The following is a 21,312-nucleotide window of genomic DNA, read 5'->3' on the forward strand; positions in this document are numbered from 1 at the left end:
CTTAATGTTTTATGGCTTTTTTTTGATAATAAACTTCTTAGTCGGTGTGAAGTAGTATCTCACTGTGGTTTTGATTTGTGTTTCACTAATGATTAATGATGCTGAGCATGCCTTGACTAGTGACATAATGAGGTTTTAATGTGAGTGATTGTCAAAACAATGAAAAGAACTCTCATAGGTTATGCTTTGAAGTGTAGGTTGAGGGTAAGGGAAACCATGGTTTTGGGAGGCAGAAGATGTCCACCAGGGTTTTTTTGCAGAGGGATAATAGGTTTAAGAACTAATCTGCGGTTGTCACCTCTGACACGCACATGTAGGAATGCTTGCTCAGTCACACCCCAAGCATCATACCCATGGCGTGAGGAGGACAAAAGGAGCATCCACAGGGACAGGTGCCAGTTAGTAGAATACAAGGCGCATACCCAGCACCTGATTGGTGGTTCTTTGGATGTTTAGGGTGTGTCATCTTCCCCCAGAAGTCAACCACGCGAAGCACCCCATAATCCCAGTTCCAATATGGAGGGTGGATTTCAGAGGCACAGCCCACTCTCCCGAGTGAGGCAGGCACAGGCAGATCATGCACTTGCCCTCTTAAGGCGCTGGGAAGAGGCAGAGGGCCAACCTTGCTTCACATTTTAACAGGAACTCCTAGTAGGAAAATTGAAAACAAGAATGGAGGAGGGATAGAGCTTCCCGGGTGTCTCTCTTGCCAGACTTCCACTCCTGGGCAACACCAATGGGTCATGGCTAAACATCAGCAGGAAAAGAGTTAAATTCCTATTAGAATTGCCCTCCTTCTGCACTCGATGCCTCCTTCGGTTTCAAACAACTCTAATGTCTCCTCAGATCTTGGGTCTTAGAACCACACATGCACTGGACTCCACAGTGAGGTCCGACTTCAGAGTGTCCCAGTAGGTTTTCATGGTCCTGCTTTGCCTTTTGTGAATGTGGCCCAGAGAAGGGTTGGCACACCCCTCCTTGCCTGCATTGGCTTGTATTTGATGTCGCCACATTTAAAAGTCTCGAGAATAGTAAATGCTTAAAATATTGAGATCTTGGTTTTTTTTGTATTTAAAGAAGGGAGGTGAAAGGCAATGCTTCTCTCTGTGTGTCATTGTGTGAAATTCACCATTTCCCTTGGGACCCTCAGCCCTTTCTTGGAAGCCTGGTTGCTTCATCTGATTGGGGATGCCCTGACGTCACCTGCATGCACCAGGTGCTGAGGGAGACAGCTGTGGGTGTGATGGCCTACATGGACATCTTGGGCATTCACTTGACAGATATTTCACAGCTCCAGCAGAAGTGGTCTTTTTTGGCCTGGGAAGTGTGATGCAAGACAGGGAGGTCATGTGCCCCCCAGATGGTCACTCTCATTAGACTAATGAAAAGAATGCAAGGACAAGCCTCAGTGCATGTCCTCCACCCTGGGATGCTCTCCATTGAAGCTGCTGAGTTAGTGCACATAGACATGAGCCTCATGGTGCCCTGACCCACCAGCAAGTCTGGAGCCGAAAGAGGAGGCTCGCCAGTGTCCCCTCAAGGCTGCTGGGATACATAGCCACCCTGTGCACCATGGCTGGATACTGTCCCTGACATGGGGTCAGTACTCTAGAATGTTTTCCAAACAGAAGCTACTGCAGCCACTTGCACCCCCAAAAGCCCAGGAGTGGGTTCTCTGTCACATACTCTGAGCTCACGTACAAAGTGGCATTCAGGAAGAGAAACAAGCTGGTAAAAACATCTCTACATACTTTGGCTGCCCACCCAATGTATGGACTTGTGTTTATAATAAATGACTGATGAGCTCAAAGTAGAGTCATGCTAACCATGATGTCCTCCTCTGTTTTATTAAATGGCCATGTCCCTGGCCAGGTATTCTTAAAATTGATGGCTTCCTCCCAACAGTGTAACAGATCAGTCCTGACCACTTAGAACATTTTGGGACTTCTCTGTGTGTGGATTATTTGCTGGAGCCAGTGTGAACAGGGCATCTCATGTCGTTTATTAAGTTTTTATCATTTAGCTATGAAAGGCAAGATGCAAGAGTCAAAAATCTCTAAAAGTAACCTCTTCTAAAATGATTGAATTATGGGCCAGGAAATATTAATTTCCGTGGTAAAAAACTATGGGGTTGAGATAAAAAAGGAATCGTAACTTGCAGATCCTTCTGGGAAAGATGCTACTGAATTGTATCATGGTCCACGCGACATAGAGGCTGACCTAGGCAGGAGAGAGGCAGCCTTCGTGGAGATGGTTTTCATTCTGAGTAAAATCAAAGTACAGAGGCTGGGAGGGAGGTGAGCAATTGCTGTTGTCATCCTTGTGGCTTGCTCAGACAACAAAAGGCCATCACTTAATTAAAGGAAAAAAAAATAGCTGACGGAGACAAAGCTGATTTTCATAATCGCTGAATGGGCCCTGACCTGCGCTTAAGAAGTGGTGCCCTAGACACAGGTTTTGCTGCAGTGGCAGAGTGAACACTTAAGGAAAGTCTTTATACTTTTGAGAACAAGTATGGATACAGAGATTGCTCAGTAAAGATACAAGAAATGCAGGACGATTGTAAATCTGAGTCACAGCGCTGGTGCCAGTACATTGTGTGAAGAGCTTGGACAAGAGTCCCATGGAACTGTCCTTCAGAGGCACAGACAAGGGTGTGAGGGGTGGGAAGGGCCTGCCTCCCTGGCCAATGAATCCAACAGACAGGTCAAGAAGGTGTTAGATTAAGTTAGAGTGTCCTTTAGTGCAGTTTTAATAGCACCACCTACCCATTACCTACAAGGTCGGCATATACTGTGTAATGGAGCTTGTGTCTTGGTTCAGCAAATGTGTACTTACAGCATAATATGTGCCAGGCTTTGTACTAGACCCTTGATTACATGTAAGTAAACATATAGTGAATGGTTTCTAACCTTTCCATCACGAGGGAGGTCTTTTATCATATTTCCCTCAATGGACCCCATGTTTTAAAATCTATCACTTTTAAAATAAAAGCTTTTGAAAAACAATTTTGCTTTCCATTGTTATGAATAAAATGCATACAGAACATTCTATTATAAATTCAAGACAAAAGTAAATATATTTAATGTGATCCTTGACTTTGCAGCTTTATCTCGGGAAAGTATACATTTTCTAATAGGCTTTTGAAATATTAGAAATAACTTGATTTTCCTCTTGTACTGTTCCCAGGTTGGGAACTACTGCTATAGGGTGAGGCAGAATCAACATACTACATAAACACTCACTCCATACAGAGGGATTCATGAAGAAGTTATCGTAAGTTATTATTAAATAGAATTTAGGTAATAGAAGCAAGTTGCAGAAATTTGGAAATTAAGGGGAAATCACTCACAATTTCAATCCTTATAGTCTCTTTATCAATCCAAGTTTTATGTTTTACATGTTTCTAATCCTGCTTTTTTCAATATCATTGTTCCATAAACCTTTTCCCATAATATTCATAAACATTGTTTATGCATTAAACATATTAAATGCAAATAATTGATTATTTTCTTTAGATTTAATCCCCAAAGTGAAATTATTAGGTCAAAGAGAATGAGTATGTTCAAGGTATTTTGTTGAACATTGACAAGTTTCTTTACAGAAAGATTGTTCCCACTCAAAAACATGAGTGCTCAATTCATCAGTCTTTGGTCAAATAATGTCTTGATATTTGTTTTATTGATTCATAGCAGTCATTTATCTCATAAAGCTCTTTCTTATACTTATTACAATTTTTCCCAATGGGGTTGGTCTTTCCATTTTGATTATCATCTAATTATAGAATGTTGAAATACCTTTTAGTCCAATTTACTGATTTCTTCTTTGGGGGTTTTATCTATCATTTCTCAGTGGGAATACCATCCTTCCCGTTTGATTTCTTCAACAAATCTAATAGGATCTGTTTCTCTAAGACTGACTCTTGGGGTCCCAGGGATTGGGTGGGGTCATAGTCATGGCCCCTCATGCTCTGTGGGAGTATTTGTGTGTGAGTAGGATTCTAACACCATTTCCGATGTGAGGGTTTTTCCACACCATCAAGCAATTCTTGGACAACCAGCTGAGTGTCCTACAATTCAGCTCAATTCTGACATCATCTACATGGAGATAGCATCAGATCCCATAGATTAAGGGCTCAGTCCCACAAGACTGCTCCTACTTCAGGAACCAGCCACAAGGCCATGTTGTTATCTGTGCTTCTGACTGATCAACCATAGACTAGCAGTTCCAACAACCCCCTCCTTGGGTTACAGGTTAAGTTTAAGTCATACAACACTGTCTCCTCCCCCCAGCCTGTATTTCAGATGCCAATCACAAGTCCAGGTTGTCCCTTGTGCTTCTGACCAACTGGCTATTGATTGGGGGTCCCCACGCCCCCCTCCTCAGGTTGGATTAGTTTGCTAGAGCAACACACAGAACTCAGAGAACCATTCTAGTTACTAAATCACCTGTTTATTCTAAAAGGATACAACCCAGGGACAGCCAGATGGAAGAGATGCATAAAGCAGGGTATAAGGAAAGGGCCCAGAGCTTTCACGTGCTCTCCAGGCACCACTCTCCCAGTGTCTCTGCATGTTCACCAACCCTGAAGCTCTCTGATCACTGTCCTTTTTTTAAATTTTATTTTAAAAGAAACTTTTATTCATTGTAACTAAAAAGATATTGACTGGCGCAGAAATGCCATATTTGTCAGCTGGAAGTCAGGGGCCAGCTCTGCTTAGGAGGCTATCTGAACTTTCCCAACTCCTTGTTCTTCTGTCCCAGAGGTATGCTTTTTCCTTTTTTTTTTACAGTTTTATTCAATACATTCTTTTTTTTTGTTGCTGCAGTAACATTGGATTGTAACATTATATAGCTTTCAGATGTACATCGTAATATATATCGATGTCTGTGCAGATTACATCATGTTTACCACCCAAAAACTAATTATAGTCCAACACCACGCAGATGTGCCTAACCCCCTCTTTTACACTCCCCTCCCCCCTTCCCCTCTGGTAACCACCAATCCAATCTCCGTTGCTATGTGTTTGTTTGTCATTGTTTTTATCTTCTACTTATGAGTGAGATCACATGATATTTGCCTTTATCCCTCTGACTTATTTCACTTAGCATAATACCCTCAAGGTCCATCCATGTTGTCACAAATGGCCAGATTTCATCATTTCTTATGGCTGAGTAGTATTCCATTGTGTATATATACCACATCTTCTTTATCCATTCGTCCCTTGATGGGCACCTAGGTTGCTTCCAAGTCATGGCTATTGTGAATAATGCTGCAATGAACATAGGGGTGCATGCATCTTTATGCATTTGTGTTTTCAAGTTCTTTGGATAAATATCCAGCAGTGGGACAGCTGGATCATATGGTAGATCTATTCTTAATTATCTGAGGAATCTCCATACTGCTTTCCATAGTGGCTGCACCAGTTTGCACTGCCACCAGCAGTGTACAAGAGTTCCCTTCTCTCCACATTCTCCCCAACACTTGTTGTTTCCTGTCTTGTTAATTATAGCCATTCTGACTGGAGTGAGGTGATATCTCATGGTTTGGATTTGCGTTTCCCTGATAGCTAATGATGTTGAACATCTTTTCATGTGCCTGTTGACCATCTGCATATCTTCTTTGGAGAAATGTCTGTTCAGATCTTTTGTCCATTTTTTAATTGGGTTGTTGGGTTTTTGGTTGTTGAGTTGTATAAGTTCTTTGTATATTTTGGATATTAACCCCTTATCTGATATATGGTTTGTGAATATCTTCTCTTAAGTGTTAGGTTGTCTTTTCATTTTGTTGATGGTTTCCTTTCCTTTGCAGAAGTTTTTTAGTCTGATGTCATGCCATTTGTTCATTTTTTCTTTTGTTTCCCTTGCTTGGTCAGACATGGTACTTGAAAATATGTTGCTAAGATCAATGTCAAAGAGCATAGTGCCTGTGTTTTATTCTAGAAGTTTCCTGGTTTTGGGTCTTACATTCAAGTCTTTAATCCAATTTGAGTTGATTTTTGTGCACAGTGTAAGATAATGGTCTACTTTCATTCTTTTGCATGTGGCTGTCCAGTTTTCCCAACACCATTTATTGAAGAGACTCTCCTTTCTCTATTATATGTTCTTGGCTCTCTTGTCGAATATTAGCTGTCCATAAATGTGTGGATTTCTTTCTGGGCTCTCGATTCTGTTCCTTTGATCTGTGTGTCTGTTTTTGTGCCAGTACCATGCTGTTTTGGTTACTATAGCTTTGTAGTATATTTTGAAATCCAGTAGTGTGATACCTCCAGCTTTGTTCTTTTTTCTCAGAAATCCTTTGGTTATTCAGGGTCTTTTGTTGTTCTGTATAAATTTTAGGATTCTTTGTTCTATTTCTGTGAAAAATGTTGTTGGAACTTTATCTGATAGAGATTGCATTGAATCCTTTTGTGTTTTTATCGAGGCTTCCTTAGATGGGCATGATAGATGAAATCATTGGCCTTTGGTGATTGAATTCATTCTCTAGCCCCTGTCCCCTCCTCACGGGTCAGGGTGGAGGTTAGCAGGTGGGAAGGTGGTAGGACTGAAAGTTCCAGCCCTCTGATCACATAGCTGGCTCCACTGGAAACCAGCCCCCATCCTTAGCTGCTTTCCAAAAGTCACCTCATTAGCATAAACTCAGGAGTGGTTTAAAGGTGCTTGTTATGAATATCAAGACACCTTTACTACAGGAAATTCCAATGGTTTTAGGAGTTCTGTGCCAGGAATGGGGACAAAGACCAAATAGATATTTATTATAAATCACAACATTACAGTGGGCCTGAGGGAAGTTTGTAAGAGCAGCATCCTGGATGGTTCAACTGATAGTTCCAGATAATAACAGATCTGGGTTGGCAAATCCCAAATGGGCCTATAAGAAGCCAAGAAGGTTGAGAAAGGAGCTGTGTAGGGCATGTGGTTCTCAGATCGCCCGTGGGAAGCAAAGCCTGAGGAGTGCCTGGAGCCAAAAGGCAGATAAGACCCCAGGACCTGCCCCAACTGCCTACAGGGCCACCCTCTCCAGAAGTTTGATATTTGATTTCAATTTCTTCTAGTTTTACCATGGTTTGAGCTCTTAAATATTTTAATTTATTTGGAATTTATTGCTATGGACATAAGATGATGAATTATTTTTCCACATTGTTGACCAATGCCAGTGTGATTAAGTAACTATTTCTCTTTCTTACTGATTCTTGATCATGTTTTAAAGCATAAATTAAGTTCTTGTATGTAATAGGATAAATTCCTGTCATTTCTAGCTAGTTCTATTTACGTATCATTTCTTGAATTATTATTATATTAAGTTTTAGGGCTTTATGAGATATTTGACTAGTTTGGTTTCTCCATTACTTCCATTTTTCAGAATACTCTTTGATGTTTTTGCCTGTGTATCTTGCCAGATAATCTCCATATCCATGCTATTAATTTCAAAAATACATAAACAAGGAGAAGGAATAAAAAAGAACTAAAAATTTTAAAAGGCTACAGAGATTATGTTTGGGACGCAGCACCTTTACAGTACTTAGCTTTTTAACCCAGAAATGAGGCAGGTGTTTGTAGTTAAGACTTTGGCTAACGTCTTCGGAAACTCTGAAGTTGTCTTTATACTTTTCGAGACTATTTCTGCATTTATATTTTTATTAGTGTTGATCTTGTATTGGTGAGTGAGATCTTTTCTTTCCCTTCGTTGTGCTCTGTAGGAAAGCTACAGTTAGCTTTCCTCATAGTCAATTTATTGCTTCATCTTATTAGTTCCGAGACCCTTTTAATTTATTCATTTGGACTTTTCAGGTATACAACCACATTATGCTTAAGTAACAATAATTTGGTCTCTAATTTCAATATTTACTCTTTTTAAAAATTCATGTCCTATTGCATTAGTTCAGAAATTCCAGAAAATATTAAATAATAGTGGGTTATAACAAGTAACTTTCCTTTATCTCTATTTTAACAGGAATGTTGTTAGTGTTTCACTATTAACATTTATTCTTGGATTCAGCAAGCATGTACTGAGTGCATTCTAAGAGCTGGGTTCTATGCTAGTGCTTGGGATATAAGGTGAAGAGAACACAAGATCCAGCCTCCAAGAACTTAACACTGGTTTGGGGTTTGACACAGGCATTCTGTTTAAGGTCAAATAATTAGTCCAGCCATGTTGTCACCAAGAGCAGAGGCAGCCTTAAGGAGCCAGCCTTCTTATCTATTTTAGGTTTGCGATTAGGATTGGGTAACATATTTACATAGTGTTTTTTTTTTTTTTATGAAGATTAGCCCTGAGCTAACATCTGCTGCCAATCCTCCTCTTTTTGCTGAGGAAGACTGGCCCTGAGCTAATATCTGTGCCCATCTTCCTCTACTTTATATGTGGGATGCCTACCACAGCATGGCTTGCTAAGTGGTGCCATGTCTGCACCCAGGATCCGAACCGGTGAACCCTGGGCCACTGAATCAGAACGTGCGAACTTAACCACTGCACCACCGGGTGGGCCCCTACACAGTGCTTTTTTGAGATAATCATGAAATTCACCTCTGTAGGATGCTCATTTTGATCAAACTTAGTTGTTCGTGATGGATTATTATCATAGGCTTTTATGAATATTCTTCATCCTAAAGAGCGGCTAACTGCCAACGCCTTTCATGATGTTTGTTTCTCTTAAATGGCTTTAGTATGTGTTTTCCCAAAGCCACTTCCTGGATCATTCCACTTCCCAAGAGGAAGTATCTATGGAGAGAAGATGTCCTTTGGAAAGAAGGTAGGTTGTGACTGCAGGAAAATCTAGAAGCTGGGGCTCTCAGATACTCTGGTATCTGAGTAAATATCCATACAGTTCTTGTACTTTATGGATACAGCCATTACCTTAATTCAGGAAACTGTAATGTTGTACCTCTTCCCAAGGAAATTCTTTTCATATGTGTTGCTCCAAGAACAGATGAGGTAGCCTCAGTCATGGGGGCAGGGTTGGGATTGTGTCACCTTCAGTCCTGGGCATTGCTGGCTGCTGAAGCCTCCTCCACTCTCTCTTCTCTCTTTCCCCTCTAACAGGTCCCAGATATTCATCTGAGAATCCACTCATGCAGCCCAGGTACTTGGAGGGAAGCTGACCTCTCTCCCAGCTCTAGCTGGGAGCCCCAGCAGGACATTCCCCTTAGTTTGGCAGTACCCGGTTTAAGGCTGTCATGCAACCTCTGTGGTATGAGGTGAAGGAAACCAGGATTCTGCTTGGAATGTGGAGAGTGGTGCCTTCTCTCTCCTCTGGACAGTGTGATGTGAGCCTATGTCCTGGGATGGTTCCAGCCATGTCATCACCAAGAACAGAGCCAGCCTTAGGATAAAATTGACCCCAGAAAGCTTAGGGCAGGAAGAATGGAGAAAAGCCCCGGGTCTGAGTTGCTGATTTCAGTCATGCTGAGACCCACCCTCTCTCTGGCCTTGCACACAGTGAGACTTGCCTTCCTTTCTGTCTGACTGGATGAGGTGCATCTTCTGTCATGTGCAATAAGCCACACCCACTCGATAACCAGACATTCTTCCTGTATGCTGTGCTCAGGAACTGCTCAGTCCTGAGACCCTCCGCTCTCTGTACCTTGCTGTTCTCAGGGACAGGTAGACACAGAAGCCCTAAGCAGGGAGCACCCTACGCACTTCACATCCCCAGCTGAGCAGAGCAGGCACCTCACTGCTTGGCAAAGTGCAAAGAGAGGGCTCCGAAGAGGAAATAGTGTGTAATTGCCTTAGGTTTTTATAATTTTTCCCTCTCTTTTTCTCTATTTGGAGGCACAGAAATAATGATTCATAAGACAAATGTGTAAAGATACACACTTAAAAAGCCTAGCCTCTTGGCAGAAAGGGCTTGGAGGGTGCAGATGACTGGTGCAGGGAGCTGTGGTGTAACTCAGTGTCACAGCGTGACAGTGTGCAGCTACCAGGTCACCTAGCTGTTTCCTTTTTGGTGTCTGAAAGGACTTGCCATGAGTAAGTGTCCTTGGCACTCAGAACATGCTCTGTTAGGTCACAGATTAATAACTCCACACAACAGTGGCAACTGGACACATACTCTTTGCTAAGTGAAGTTGTTTATTGTTAGGATTTTGACAAGCAAGACTCTACACAGGAACCATAATACCCACAAGGCGATCTTTATGAAATGCCTGTGTCAAATTGAATGGTGGAATGAACTTCACGTATGTGTTTTTCTTGAGTTCTCATTTTCAATTTTCTGGGGGAAATGGAGCCCCCGCTCTCCCAAGGTAGCAGAATCGGGAGACAGACTGGGGGGGTCTGCTGTTGGGGGCCACATGCTCGCCCCTCTGTCACCTCCCCTCACTGCTGTCCACATCCGCCCAGGTTCCCGGTGCTCACACACACATTTACACATGGGGAAAGCAAAGGTCACGCATGTTGTAGAAAACCAATCATACTGCATTTTCTTATAAAATGAGATGAAAAAATAAATCTAAACACACTTTTCAAGTGTCACTCTTCTTTAAACTTTATGTATGTTAAAGTTCTTATTTTTCTTTCCAATATACTCTACTTAGAACTTTTAAAAAGTATACTTTCTTTTTTGGTACCTTTTGTTTCCCGTGTTAGCCTTTGAAACATATAAAATACATCTCACTAGAACTCTTCTGTGCAAATAATAAACCATCTATGGTATAAAAAAGGCCATTTCAAGGTTTTCACAGTGGCTGCTGTCAGCTGCAGTCCCTGGAAGATGCTCCTAGAAGTAGTCCGTGGTCTGCCCGTTTAAGGTCCTGTTCTGGCTGAGGGGCGCTGGGCAAGAATTCGCTGTCCTGCTTGTCCATCTGTAAACTACCTCGGGAGAACTGTAAGACACTTCCCAGCCTGCTGACCAGTGAGAGGGAGGAAATCCAGTTGAGTGAGCTGAAGGTAGGCAGGTTGAAGATGGACGACAGGAGGGTTGTCCTACTGGTGCTGGTGGGTTTTCTCTTGGAGTCCCCAGGACACCCTTCCAAGACAGCCTCTTCTGGCATGGAGGACCCTGGGGTCTGACTGCTCAGTCCCGCCAGCAGGGTGTCCTCCCTCAAAGGTACGCCCATGTCCACTGTGCTGGGCTCCCCGCTGGCCTCTGGGGAGCAGGATGGCTGTTGCGTGTGCCAAGACACCGGCAAGGTGCAGTCCTGGGAGAGGGGTCCAGAGGTACTAACGCTCTTCTGTTCCGCCGGTTCAGTTCTCATTTCTCCTGGGAGATGTCCCTGAGCAAAGGTCTCTTTGGGAGCATTGAATTTCTTGGGGGACTTCTTGGTGAACTGGCGTCCCAGCTGAAGTTGGGTGGGGAAAAGGCTCCCCTGCAGGGCTTTGAAAAACAATCTGGAAAGAGCATATAAAAAAGTCAGCTATCGCTGTGGTGGTGTCTTTGAGCTTTCTGAGACTCATACAGCGCAAAAACACAGATTTTAAGATGCTCTCAGAGCTCACTTAGTACTTGAGAGACAACATCCTTGATACCCACCTGGGCAGCAGCGCGGTGACAGACGTTAGGAGACAAGTCAAGTAAAACATGGGGTCGCCCATTAATATTTGCATTGTCCAATAAGGGTTGGACGGAGGATAACAAGTTGCACAAGAAGCATTGTAAATCAAAGCCACAGTGAAAAATAAAAGGATACTGAGGCCACAGGCTGTCCAGTTGAGCCAGGTCTAAGGGGGAAAGAGAAAGACAGGGCTTTTATTTCAACAAAAATGCACTGGTCATCCGTGAGTGGGTGTGATGTTCTAAGAGCTTAGTGAAAACAGGGGTCTTGGCATGGGTGACTGGTGGGGCTTGGGGAAGCCTAGGGAACCTGTGGACCACCCTGGACACGGTGAAGAGATGGAAGTCACGGTGTGAGAGAAAGGAGAGAGGGAAGGGAAGCACGTGGTAGAGGAGGAGGGAAAGAGGACGGGAAGGAACTAAGTGCTGCCAGCAGAAGTGTGGGTCATGGGCTGCAGCAGCTCCCACACCAGGGGCTTGAGCACATGTGTGGCCAGCCCATGGATCTGTGTTCTTTCCCATTACAGTGAGGCTGGCTTTGTAGTCCCCTGTCTGCTTAAAAGCCTTCTAGATCTCATGGAATCTGTATGGAAGAGTGGGACTGGCAGCATCAGCACCCTCTGGACCATGCCTGCCATGCTTACCCATGTCTTGGTTTCAATACCCAGGTGCAGCAGGAAGGTGAACAGTGCGATCGCCGTGATGAGGGTCCCCCAGGTGAACACGTCTGTGTCTGAGTCGTAGTAGGCCTGAAAGATAGCAGTGCTCTGTGCCTGTGGGACGCTGGATGAAGCTGATGGGAAAGGCTGTGCCAGGTGCCAACTTACCAGGTAAGGAACGAAAAAGCACACCAGGCTCTGGAAGGCAGCGTCGGCCATGTTCAACCAGAATGTACGCGGCCGATATTCCTGGGACACAAAAACCAGCACAGAGATTACAGGGAAGTGCTCATCTTTTCAAATATGTTTTTCATCATGCTACAGGCCAGTGACGAACAAGTCATGCACCCCAGGGAAACCTGCTCATTCAGGACTTTGGAGAGGGAGGTCCCAGAGGGCTGGCAAGAAAACACTACACAAATGCCTGCTGAAGCACCTTCAGCTGAGTCACCACTGACAGCATCTGTACCACAAGACAGACACGGAAGTTCTAGGTCAACAGTAGGAAGATGAAACTGCTAAGTCCTATGAGAGAACATTTCCTTAGAGGAGGCACAGAACCTGGAAACCAGGGCATCCTCCTCCAATTTGAGTCCTTCTACTCCTACGTGGTCAGGGTTTTGTCTCCTTTTGTTGGTGGATCCCCTAGAATGTTTCTTAAAAGTGAGGCTTTTAAAATTAGATCATGGATATGTTTTAATGTTAAAATAAAAAAGCTGTATACTAAGGGCAAAAATGACCTTGATAGATGCTGAGTCTTCAGTATCTGGGTGACTAAATTTGTGTGTGAGTTCCTGAGCAGCTGGCCGGTACTGGCCTGCAGAAAATGCACTGCAAACAGACAGAAGGAGAATCTAATGAGCGCCTATGAAAGTCCTGCCTAGGCTCTTCCTGTTGGTCATCTAACCACAGGACAAATGCCCTGAGTCTTGGTCCCACAGCCAGCCGAACAGATGAGGCCTGGCTGAGTAGAGGCGACAGTAACAAGCAGAGGCCTTCCTCACCTGCCTGACCCTCAGTCACCCGCACCCATGCTGCCTGCTTGGTAGGAACCCAATGTCAACAGAGATGACCAGGGGAACTCAACTCATAAGTAAATGAACTCTGAATTAGAGTATATTGTAGGAGGTATGGGGCTCCATTCCCTTTGCACACATTTAATAATTCCAATTAGCTTAAGAGAAGCATTTAGCTGGCTTACATTGATGGCTGGCTGAGAATAACTGGTAATTAGCATGTCAATCTATGGCATGCATTGATGCAAACATGTATTTACATCTGTTTGTATTCACTTGTTCTTTCAACAGTTTCCCTAGGGGTTTATCTTCTTGTTAATTCCCATTCAAAATAAATCACATTTTTGGGGGGATTGTTTTAGAAAAACCCCTGCCAGGCTGCAGAGATCCCATGTGACCCTGATGTAGATTCCAAATGGGCTTTCCTTGGGCTTCTAGAGATTCTTGGTGTGGATACAGTTCTCACCTCACTATACACTTTTTTGAATCCTCCTCTCTTTTTTAAGCTTTATTGAGGTAAACTGACATACAAAAACTGCACACATTGAAAGTAAACGACTAGTTGGGTTTGGACACATGCATACACTCACGATACCATCACCACAACCAATCACCTCCCTCGGCTTAATGCCTTGCATAGGCAAGTAGACAGAATTCATTTTTTTCCTCTTACTGGTCAGATTCTAGGATTTTAAGAATCTGTCTCAGGGTGTACATTTAAAGGGAGATGTAGGGACTTGCACTTTCCAGCAGGTGAGCGTGGTGGGTGGGAGGCCCAGGAAACAGGAGGTAGAGGCAGGAGGGAGCCTCACCTCCATGTGCTGGCCACTCCTATAGAGCTGTGGCTCAGTCAGCAGCACATAGGCTGGCACGTCCTTGTCCAGCACCCCAGTCACGAGCTGGGGAAGCGATGAGAAGAGCAGATTAAAGAGGATCAGATACCACTGGTCAATCATGGTGGATGCAGAGAAGCCACAGTAAAACTGGAACCAAAACAGGAGGCCCACGAACATCTGAAATCAAGCCAGAAAGAGGGGAATGAGCAATTCTTCGTTGCCCTTGCAGATTCTCATCCGAGAGATCTAAGGGTTTTGCAGAGTTTGACTATAAAGATCGAATTTATAGGCAGCAGTTTCCTCCAAAGACAGTCCTAACCTTGTTGCCTTCTGTCTCTCCCTCCACCTCCTCCCTGTGCTCTTCTCATTCCCCTCAGTGTGAAGGACTGGCAGCAGGAGCTGGGAATTCCCATGATCAGCCCTTGGAGGGATGAGCCGCAGATCATTAATGGAAAACAAAAATGGGTCCAGCAAAGTCTGAAGGCTGCTCACATTTCAAGAGGACCAGCTGAGTACATCACCCATTATGGCTTTTTCCCTAGTATTCCTCCTCTGTGACCCTAAACCAACCTACCTGTGCCATATGCCAGGTCTTTCCTCCCTCTTTAGTTATATACCCTTTTTGCTGAGGAGCAGTGAGCAATTATTGGCTCCCACGGCAGAGAGGACACAAGCATGGCAGCGAAGTCAATGATGATACCAATATTGCTGCCTTGACTAAGCCCTGATATCCACTGGGCACTGTGCTGGCAGATGAGTTACAGGCATTATTGCTGGTTCTTACAGCTACCCTCACTTTGCCAAACAGGAAAGTGAGGTTCAAGGAGTTGAACAGCCTCCTCAAGCCCATGCTCAATAGGAGGAGGAGTTGGGTGGATCTCTTCTCACTATTACTAGATCACTGAGCATCAGGGGCCAGAGTGCATTTATATGAGGGGCATGGCAGTTTAGCAACTGCCAAGCATTCTTAGAATTATTAGCTGTGCAACTTGGCACAGATCATGTAACCCCTCTCTGCCTTAGTCTCCTTGTTCATGAAATGGGCATACCAATGATACTTAGCTATGGGGTTGTCATGAGGAGCGAATGAACTAATGCATTTTAAGTACTCACAAGAGATCCTTGCACACTGTAGGCACTCACCTATGGTTTGCTGTTGTTACCATTAGCAGTAAAATTATTTCACTTGAGGCTCAAGCAGCCAGTGTGCTTACCCCATTTAGAGAAAAGGAAATTAGGTGCAAGATATTAAATTATTTGACTATGGTCATTGTATAAGTAATAAGCCAACTTGTTTACTCCTGGACCCTGGCCTGATACACATGGACAGCCCCAAGAGAAAACACGGTAGACGAACATTCTCTGCTGGGCTCCACAGACAATGGCCTTGGTTTTGTTTCTGCAGTGGCCACAGTCTACCTTTCTGACCTTGATTCAATCACTTAACCTCTCTGAGCTTCGGTTTCTTGACCTGGAAATGGCTTGATATAACCTATAATGATATAACTTTGATATAATCTATAACCTATAATGACATATTCTCCAGGTCCTGTTTCGGCCTAAGATTTAATGCAACGTTTCCCCTCCACACTGAAAACGGACAAACTTGGATTTTTCATTGACTTTCTTCCCTTTCTCACTCCCACGGCTGACTTTCTCTCACCCACCCCGACAGGCTTAGCCTAATGAATCATCAGTGAGCAAGTGCAGTCAGGAGAACGAGGAGGAAAAGTACTTAGATAATGGAGACTTTTTTTCTTGTACTACCAAAAAGCCTTCTTCCCAAACCACTGTTGCTATGGAAACTTTTCTTCTCTGTTCTTTATTGGAAAGGAAGGCCAACTTATTCCTAAAATTAATGACTTTCTTACTTTGGGAGGCAGAGAGATCATCCTTGAACTCCTCAAATAGATTAAGTGCTTGTTAACAGTGGCCCTGCATTTTTTAAGGAATAAAAATAAGCACCTCCTTCTTTCTGTCCTCTCTGTTAGCTCAGATTCATCTGGTGGGCAGGAGGCTCTGCCCACTCCAGGTGGCCACTCTGGCCCTTGTTTGCAACTGAAATGTTGAATGCCTTCCCCTCAGTCTGAGAAATTTTCATTAGGAATTATGAGGAGCAAAGCTCAATTCCCAATGTTGTTGTTTCAGATAAAACAAAATCCATAGAAGGCAAATAACTTGCTTAAGAGCGCACAGCTAACGAATGACAGAAACAGGGATAAGATTCTGCCCCGACCAACCCCACTCACCCTTACTCAAGGCACCTGTCCACCCCTTTGGGAGCTGGGAACCTCTAGGTTTGCAATTGTGTGCATAGGGCCTCAGTGCTGGGGATGCAATGCCAGGTGGTCAGAAGTGAGGGGGAGTGATCAGCAAGGACAGGGGGAGCACAGCCCTGCCTCGCTTGGATACAGTCCCAGGCAGAATCTAATCTGAATTAATTTCCAGAACTCAACCTATCAAATCAGACAGGCCCTGATTGGTCCTGAGCATTTGTATTCATTTGCTAGAAGACATTTCGAAAAATGGTGAGAGTGAGGGGGCAGGAGAGGATGGAAAAAGAAAGGTAGGTCTAAATCTCCAGAGCAAACAATTAAGAACATGAACAAGAAGTGTACTGATGGCAGCTGAGAGTTAGCATGGAGATTTTAAATGGAATTACATAAAAAAATAATAAAATAAAAAATATATCTTTTAACGTATTTTATTCTTTTTCAGAAGAGTACAGGATGATCTTCGCTGTGGTATCCAATGTGGTAGATTTATGGGACTACTCTGGAAGGTCACTGATGCCAAGAGTTTACTTATTTTGTCTCCTTGTTTGTACATTCAACCACAAGCTATCAGAGGCAAGGGCAACAAGCCCAGGAACTTCTCAGCAGAATGTCCACACCTCACTTACAAGTAGGGCAAGTTCTGAAGTGGCCATGGTGTCCATCAGGGAGAGGTATGGAGAAAGACTCCTGTCTTCCAAGTACTTAGTAATGAAGGAACTAAGAGTCAAATGTGAGGATCCATGTGAAATGGACCAGAGCCCTGGATCAGAGCCCCTGGAGAGACAGAACTGTCCTCAGCCAATCAGGCCTGGACCTGACCTGACTGAAGGGGCAACTCCAGACAGAGCTGGCCAGAAGGGGCGCATGTATCCTGAGAGCACAGGAGAGACTGTGGCCAGGTCCTGTTGGCGGTTCCCTTCCTGCCAGGCCCAAGCCTACACCCTGACCTGGGACTCGCTTGCATGGCCTGTTGTGGGTGTGTCCAGAGGGAGGCCATTCAATATCGAGATCATAGTGTGACAACGTGCTCCTATTCTGACTCCAGGGCTGCCAATCACACACCTACTTATCATTTCATTTCCCTGGCCACTCTAGAGAAAGCAGTGATTGGAGGGCTTCTCTCTGTGGACACCTCAGCAATCTGCTCCTGAGAAACACGTTAACACAATGGTTAAGAGCTTAGGGGTTGGACTGGATGGACGGGGGTTAAACGTGGCCTTGACTGCTGACTACCTGTGTGACCTTGTGCAGACCACTAGACTCATGATCACTCTACTTTTCGTTCTAAAGCACTAAGTGGATGTTCTTGTTTGATCTACCTGTTTCCACAACCTTCTCCCTTAGAGGAGCAGCTACCCTTAAGAGCCTGTGAGCTAGACATCTGAGCATACAGGGTGCAAGGCAAGGCCAGGCCAGGCCTGGGGCAAATGCACAAAGGCCAACCAATGGGAAGCTGTGAGGTGGCCTGCTGGCTGCATTCGGGTGATAGTCCTATGAATCTCAGGTTAGGCCTTTTGATTCAAAAACCCTAAAGACTGGTGGTGTCAAATACCTACTGTGTTTTTGTAGAAGAAATACAGCACCATGTTGGCAAGTCGGGAATAGCACCAATGTCCGTGAACAATTAAGAGTCTCTGGAGGTATCGGAATCTCGGCACTGCAAAGTCGCTGGCCATCACTGCCTTGAAATGGAGAGGAGTTCTCATTATTGGTGATGTCTCACTCCGCCTCATGTCTGTCTTATCTCCCCCGAATTCAAGGTAGAACATGGATGGAGAAATCCAGTTTGGAACACCGTGTGCAGGTGACTGCCAAGGCTCGCTTTACCATTGTTTCCCTTATTATCTCCTTCAAAAAAAAAAATTCAGTCTCGACAAGCACTCTAGTTCAGGGATATCACCTTATAGGACTCAAATATTTAAGATTTCCAATACATGTAATTGATTGATTTTTAAAAGTGTTTGCTTTGTCTTTCCCATGCTTTCTTTCATAAGCCAAAAAAAAAAAAAAAAAAAAAAGCGGAGATGAGCACAGTTTCCCTGCTTTTCTCCGCCCTCTGATATTTTATTCATCTAAAACATATTAGGATCTCAACCCAAAGATGAACCAAAGCTGCCCCTTTTGTACATGTCACAGACAGATGGTCAGCTGTCCTAGGAGGTGCATTTTGGGTCATTCTCCTCAGGAGTCAGAGGCGATAAGAGAGGCAAGGCCCATGGCTCCACTGACATCCTCGTAACCCAGTCCCAGGACGGCCACTGCGGGGCACTGGACGTGGACAGGAGGGAGTGGGGACAGCAGGCTGCCCCTGTCAGCAGGAAAGATGTGTTGGGGCAGGAGCTCCCCTTCGCTTCCTTGGGCACAGTGCTCTGCACAAGTAAGCTAACCAGGCCAGACCAATGACATCAAAACGACACCTTTTGTGCCCAGAAAAACTTGGAACATACCATATAATGAATTTCTCTATTTGGAAAAAAAAATCAAAGAAAATGTCAGGAAAAGACAGATTTACACTTATCTTTGGAGGGTTATTCCATACAAAAATGTAAGTCTGCTTTTAATATTTAACTAATTTCCCTACATTCAAATAACACCCAGAAAAGAGCACAGCACACTTGATGTACTCCTTTCTGTGAAAGAGAGTAACGTCTTTAATACATGGCAGACGTTTGAAGCCTCAGAACATCTGCTTTTTGAACTGAAGGATTTAAAAGAAAATACTGTCTCTATACTTCTTCCTGTTAACACATAGGGGTTTGAAGGGCTTTGTGCATTCCTTAATTTATTATTCACCATTTATTTCATTATTTATTTCATTTGTTTCATTATTCATCCTCTCAAAACTCATTTATTAAGACCCTTCTATTGCCAGACTTGGACCCATGAGACAGGGTCCCTTCCTCAAAAGAGTTAGTCTAAAAATTCAGCCGAAGGGATGGTTGTCAGAAAGAAGTTAAAGAGAGGAATGTGAGGTAGACCCCTAGACTGTCTTTGAAGAAGCTCCAGCCCTCGGGAACTGCAGATGAACCCCTCCTACCAGGCCATGCCTGCCTCTCCAGCCTTCTGCCACTCCTTCCCACATCCAAATCTAGGTCCTAAACCCAATGCTCGCCCTTCTGTCAAGGTGGCCTTCCCAAATGCTTCCAGCCAGGTTAGACCCTCCTGTGAAATATCCAGCACAGAAAATAGTGTTTCTCTTTCATAGCACTTATTACAAATTAGGACTATTTGTGTACATTTAAAAAATGTCTTCCAAGGATGAGCCATAAACAGCCAGAGAGAAGGCAATGACTCACATTGCCTTTCTCTGCTTCACTTACTCCACGAAAATATACTTATAGACATAGGCAGACATATTTACTGCACATTGCTTCATAAATAGGAAGCTTCTACTTCTTATCTTCTACTTATTCTACTTATTCTTCTACCTTATCTTCTACTATTGGCTTAGCAGAAGGCGAGTATCAGTTGTATTGAAGGCCAAACCTTTAGCTTTGTCAGACAGAGCCAACAGGAAAGCCAGGACAGATTGTGGCGTGACAGGACAAGGGGCCAGTGAAGGCCAAGTGGCCACACAGGACAGCCCTGATTGGTCTTTACCTGCATGCCCTCCTGGCCTGAGATTCCCACACCCACATCTGCCACCTGGATCATGCTGACATCATTGGCTCCGTCTCCTAGAAACAGCACAGGCAGGAAGAATCGTTTAAGTTGAGATGCACAGGATCAGATCCTGTTGGGTTGATGGGTCTTTACAGGGACCGAGTCCTGTGAAAGGGTCATGGGCAGAGCGAAGAAAAGGCACTGCAGTGTCTGCCCTGAGAGAACTGAGTGAAGCTGTCAGAACATGGTGTGAGGTCTGGAACTACCAGCCACACTAGGAGATGCTGGAAAGGAGGCTGGAGTTATCCCTTTTTATTTAGTATTCACTCTACATCATTGGCTCATGCACCAACAGAGCCCTTAACACAGTGTCTGGGACAATGAAAGATGCTATCATCACCTTCATCATTATTATTTACTGAACTACCCTGGTCTTTATCTCATGTACAGCACATTAGTCACAGCTATTCCAATTCATACTTACAGGAGCAGTTTTCTAAACTGAGAGAGGAGGCTAAATTCTGCCCCGCAAACAGAAGAGTTCTTTCTGCACCTTATTACCAGCTAGCTTATTAGCGACTATGCTCACCTGTGGGCTCTCTGAGGGGGCAATAAAGGAGAACTTCTATTTATTCAGTCAAACTGCCAATAGAAACGTGTAGGAACACAGGGCATAGGTCAGAGCTCTCGACACCTTTGGGGAAAGGCAAGCAAAGACTTAAAGTCATTGTTACTCAGTGATAGTGACCATTCTTGGAAGGGGACAGCAGAAAGGGCCAAAGCATGGAGAATCTCTCAAGCTGCAAAAATCCAAAAGCACAGTTAAAGTCAGAGTAGCTCATAACATGCCTACAGGATGGCTCTCTTCTGTGATTTTTCCGTTCTTTATTGCACTGAGTCCAACACCAGCGGTCAGTATTTGTTGAACTGAAATTCTGTGAAGCAATAGCAGTCTCTACAGTTCTTCCCAGAATGTCCCATTCACAATGAGACACGGCAGCCTCCTCTGTTCTCTGTATCATAAACCACTGGATGCCTGGGAATGGATCACATCAGTGTTCTAACTCATGGTCAAAGAAACGAGCTAAAGTTCTGATGGGTCATTTCTTTCCCTTTCCCTTTTGAGATTCTATTTTGTTTCTTCTTTTCTTTGTAACCAGCCAAAGCTTCATCTCCATTTTCTTAAATGAACACTACACATCAGTGATTCAGTGGCTGAGCCAGGCACTGACCAAGCTGTGACAATGTGGTTTATCAATCACATCTTAAACCAGCCTTACCAGGGGGACACGGATCCTCATGTCACCACTTAGGACAGGAACTCAGAGGAGCAAGGTTGGCGGTGAGCATGCAGACATGCAGACCCAGCCTGAAGACTCCTTAGCTCCTGCCTCCAACACTTGCCCAGGGAGACCAGAAGGCCCTCC

General features: G+C 44.1%; 1 protein-coding gene across 1 annotated transcript in view; it reads right to left on the minus strand.

Moving 5' to 3' along the window:
- Positions 1-10,399: 10,399 nt before the first annotated feature.
- The window catches only part of ATP10A (ATPase phospholipid transporting 10A (putative)), a 179,326-nt gene continuing 168,413 nt past the window's right edge, over positions 10,400-21,312 (minus strand). The window contains 8 exon segments of the mRNA XM_014844398.3: positions 10,400-10,752; positions 10,754-11,332; positions 11,475-11,662; positions 12,140-12,244; positions 12,323-12,403; positions 13,983-14,183; positions 17,839-17,964; positions 19,883-19,959. Of these exon segments, the coding sequence (XP_014699884.3) occupies positions 10,722-10,752; positions 10,754-11,332; positions 11,475-11,662; positions 12,140-12,244; positions 12,323-12,403; positions 13,983-14,183; positions 17,839-17,964; positions 19,883-19,959 (1,388 nt within the window). The 3' untranslated portion in view covers positions 10,400-10,721.

The sequence above is a fragment of the Equus asinus genome, chromosome 2, assembly GCF_041296235.1.
Source record: "Equus asinus isolate D_3611 breed Donkey chromosome 2, EquAss-T2T_v2, whole genome shotgun sequence".
In the NCBI taxonomy this organism is placed as follows: Eukaryota; Metazoa; Chordata; class Mammalia; order Perissodactyla; family Equidae; genus Equus; species Equus asinus.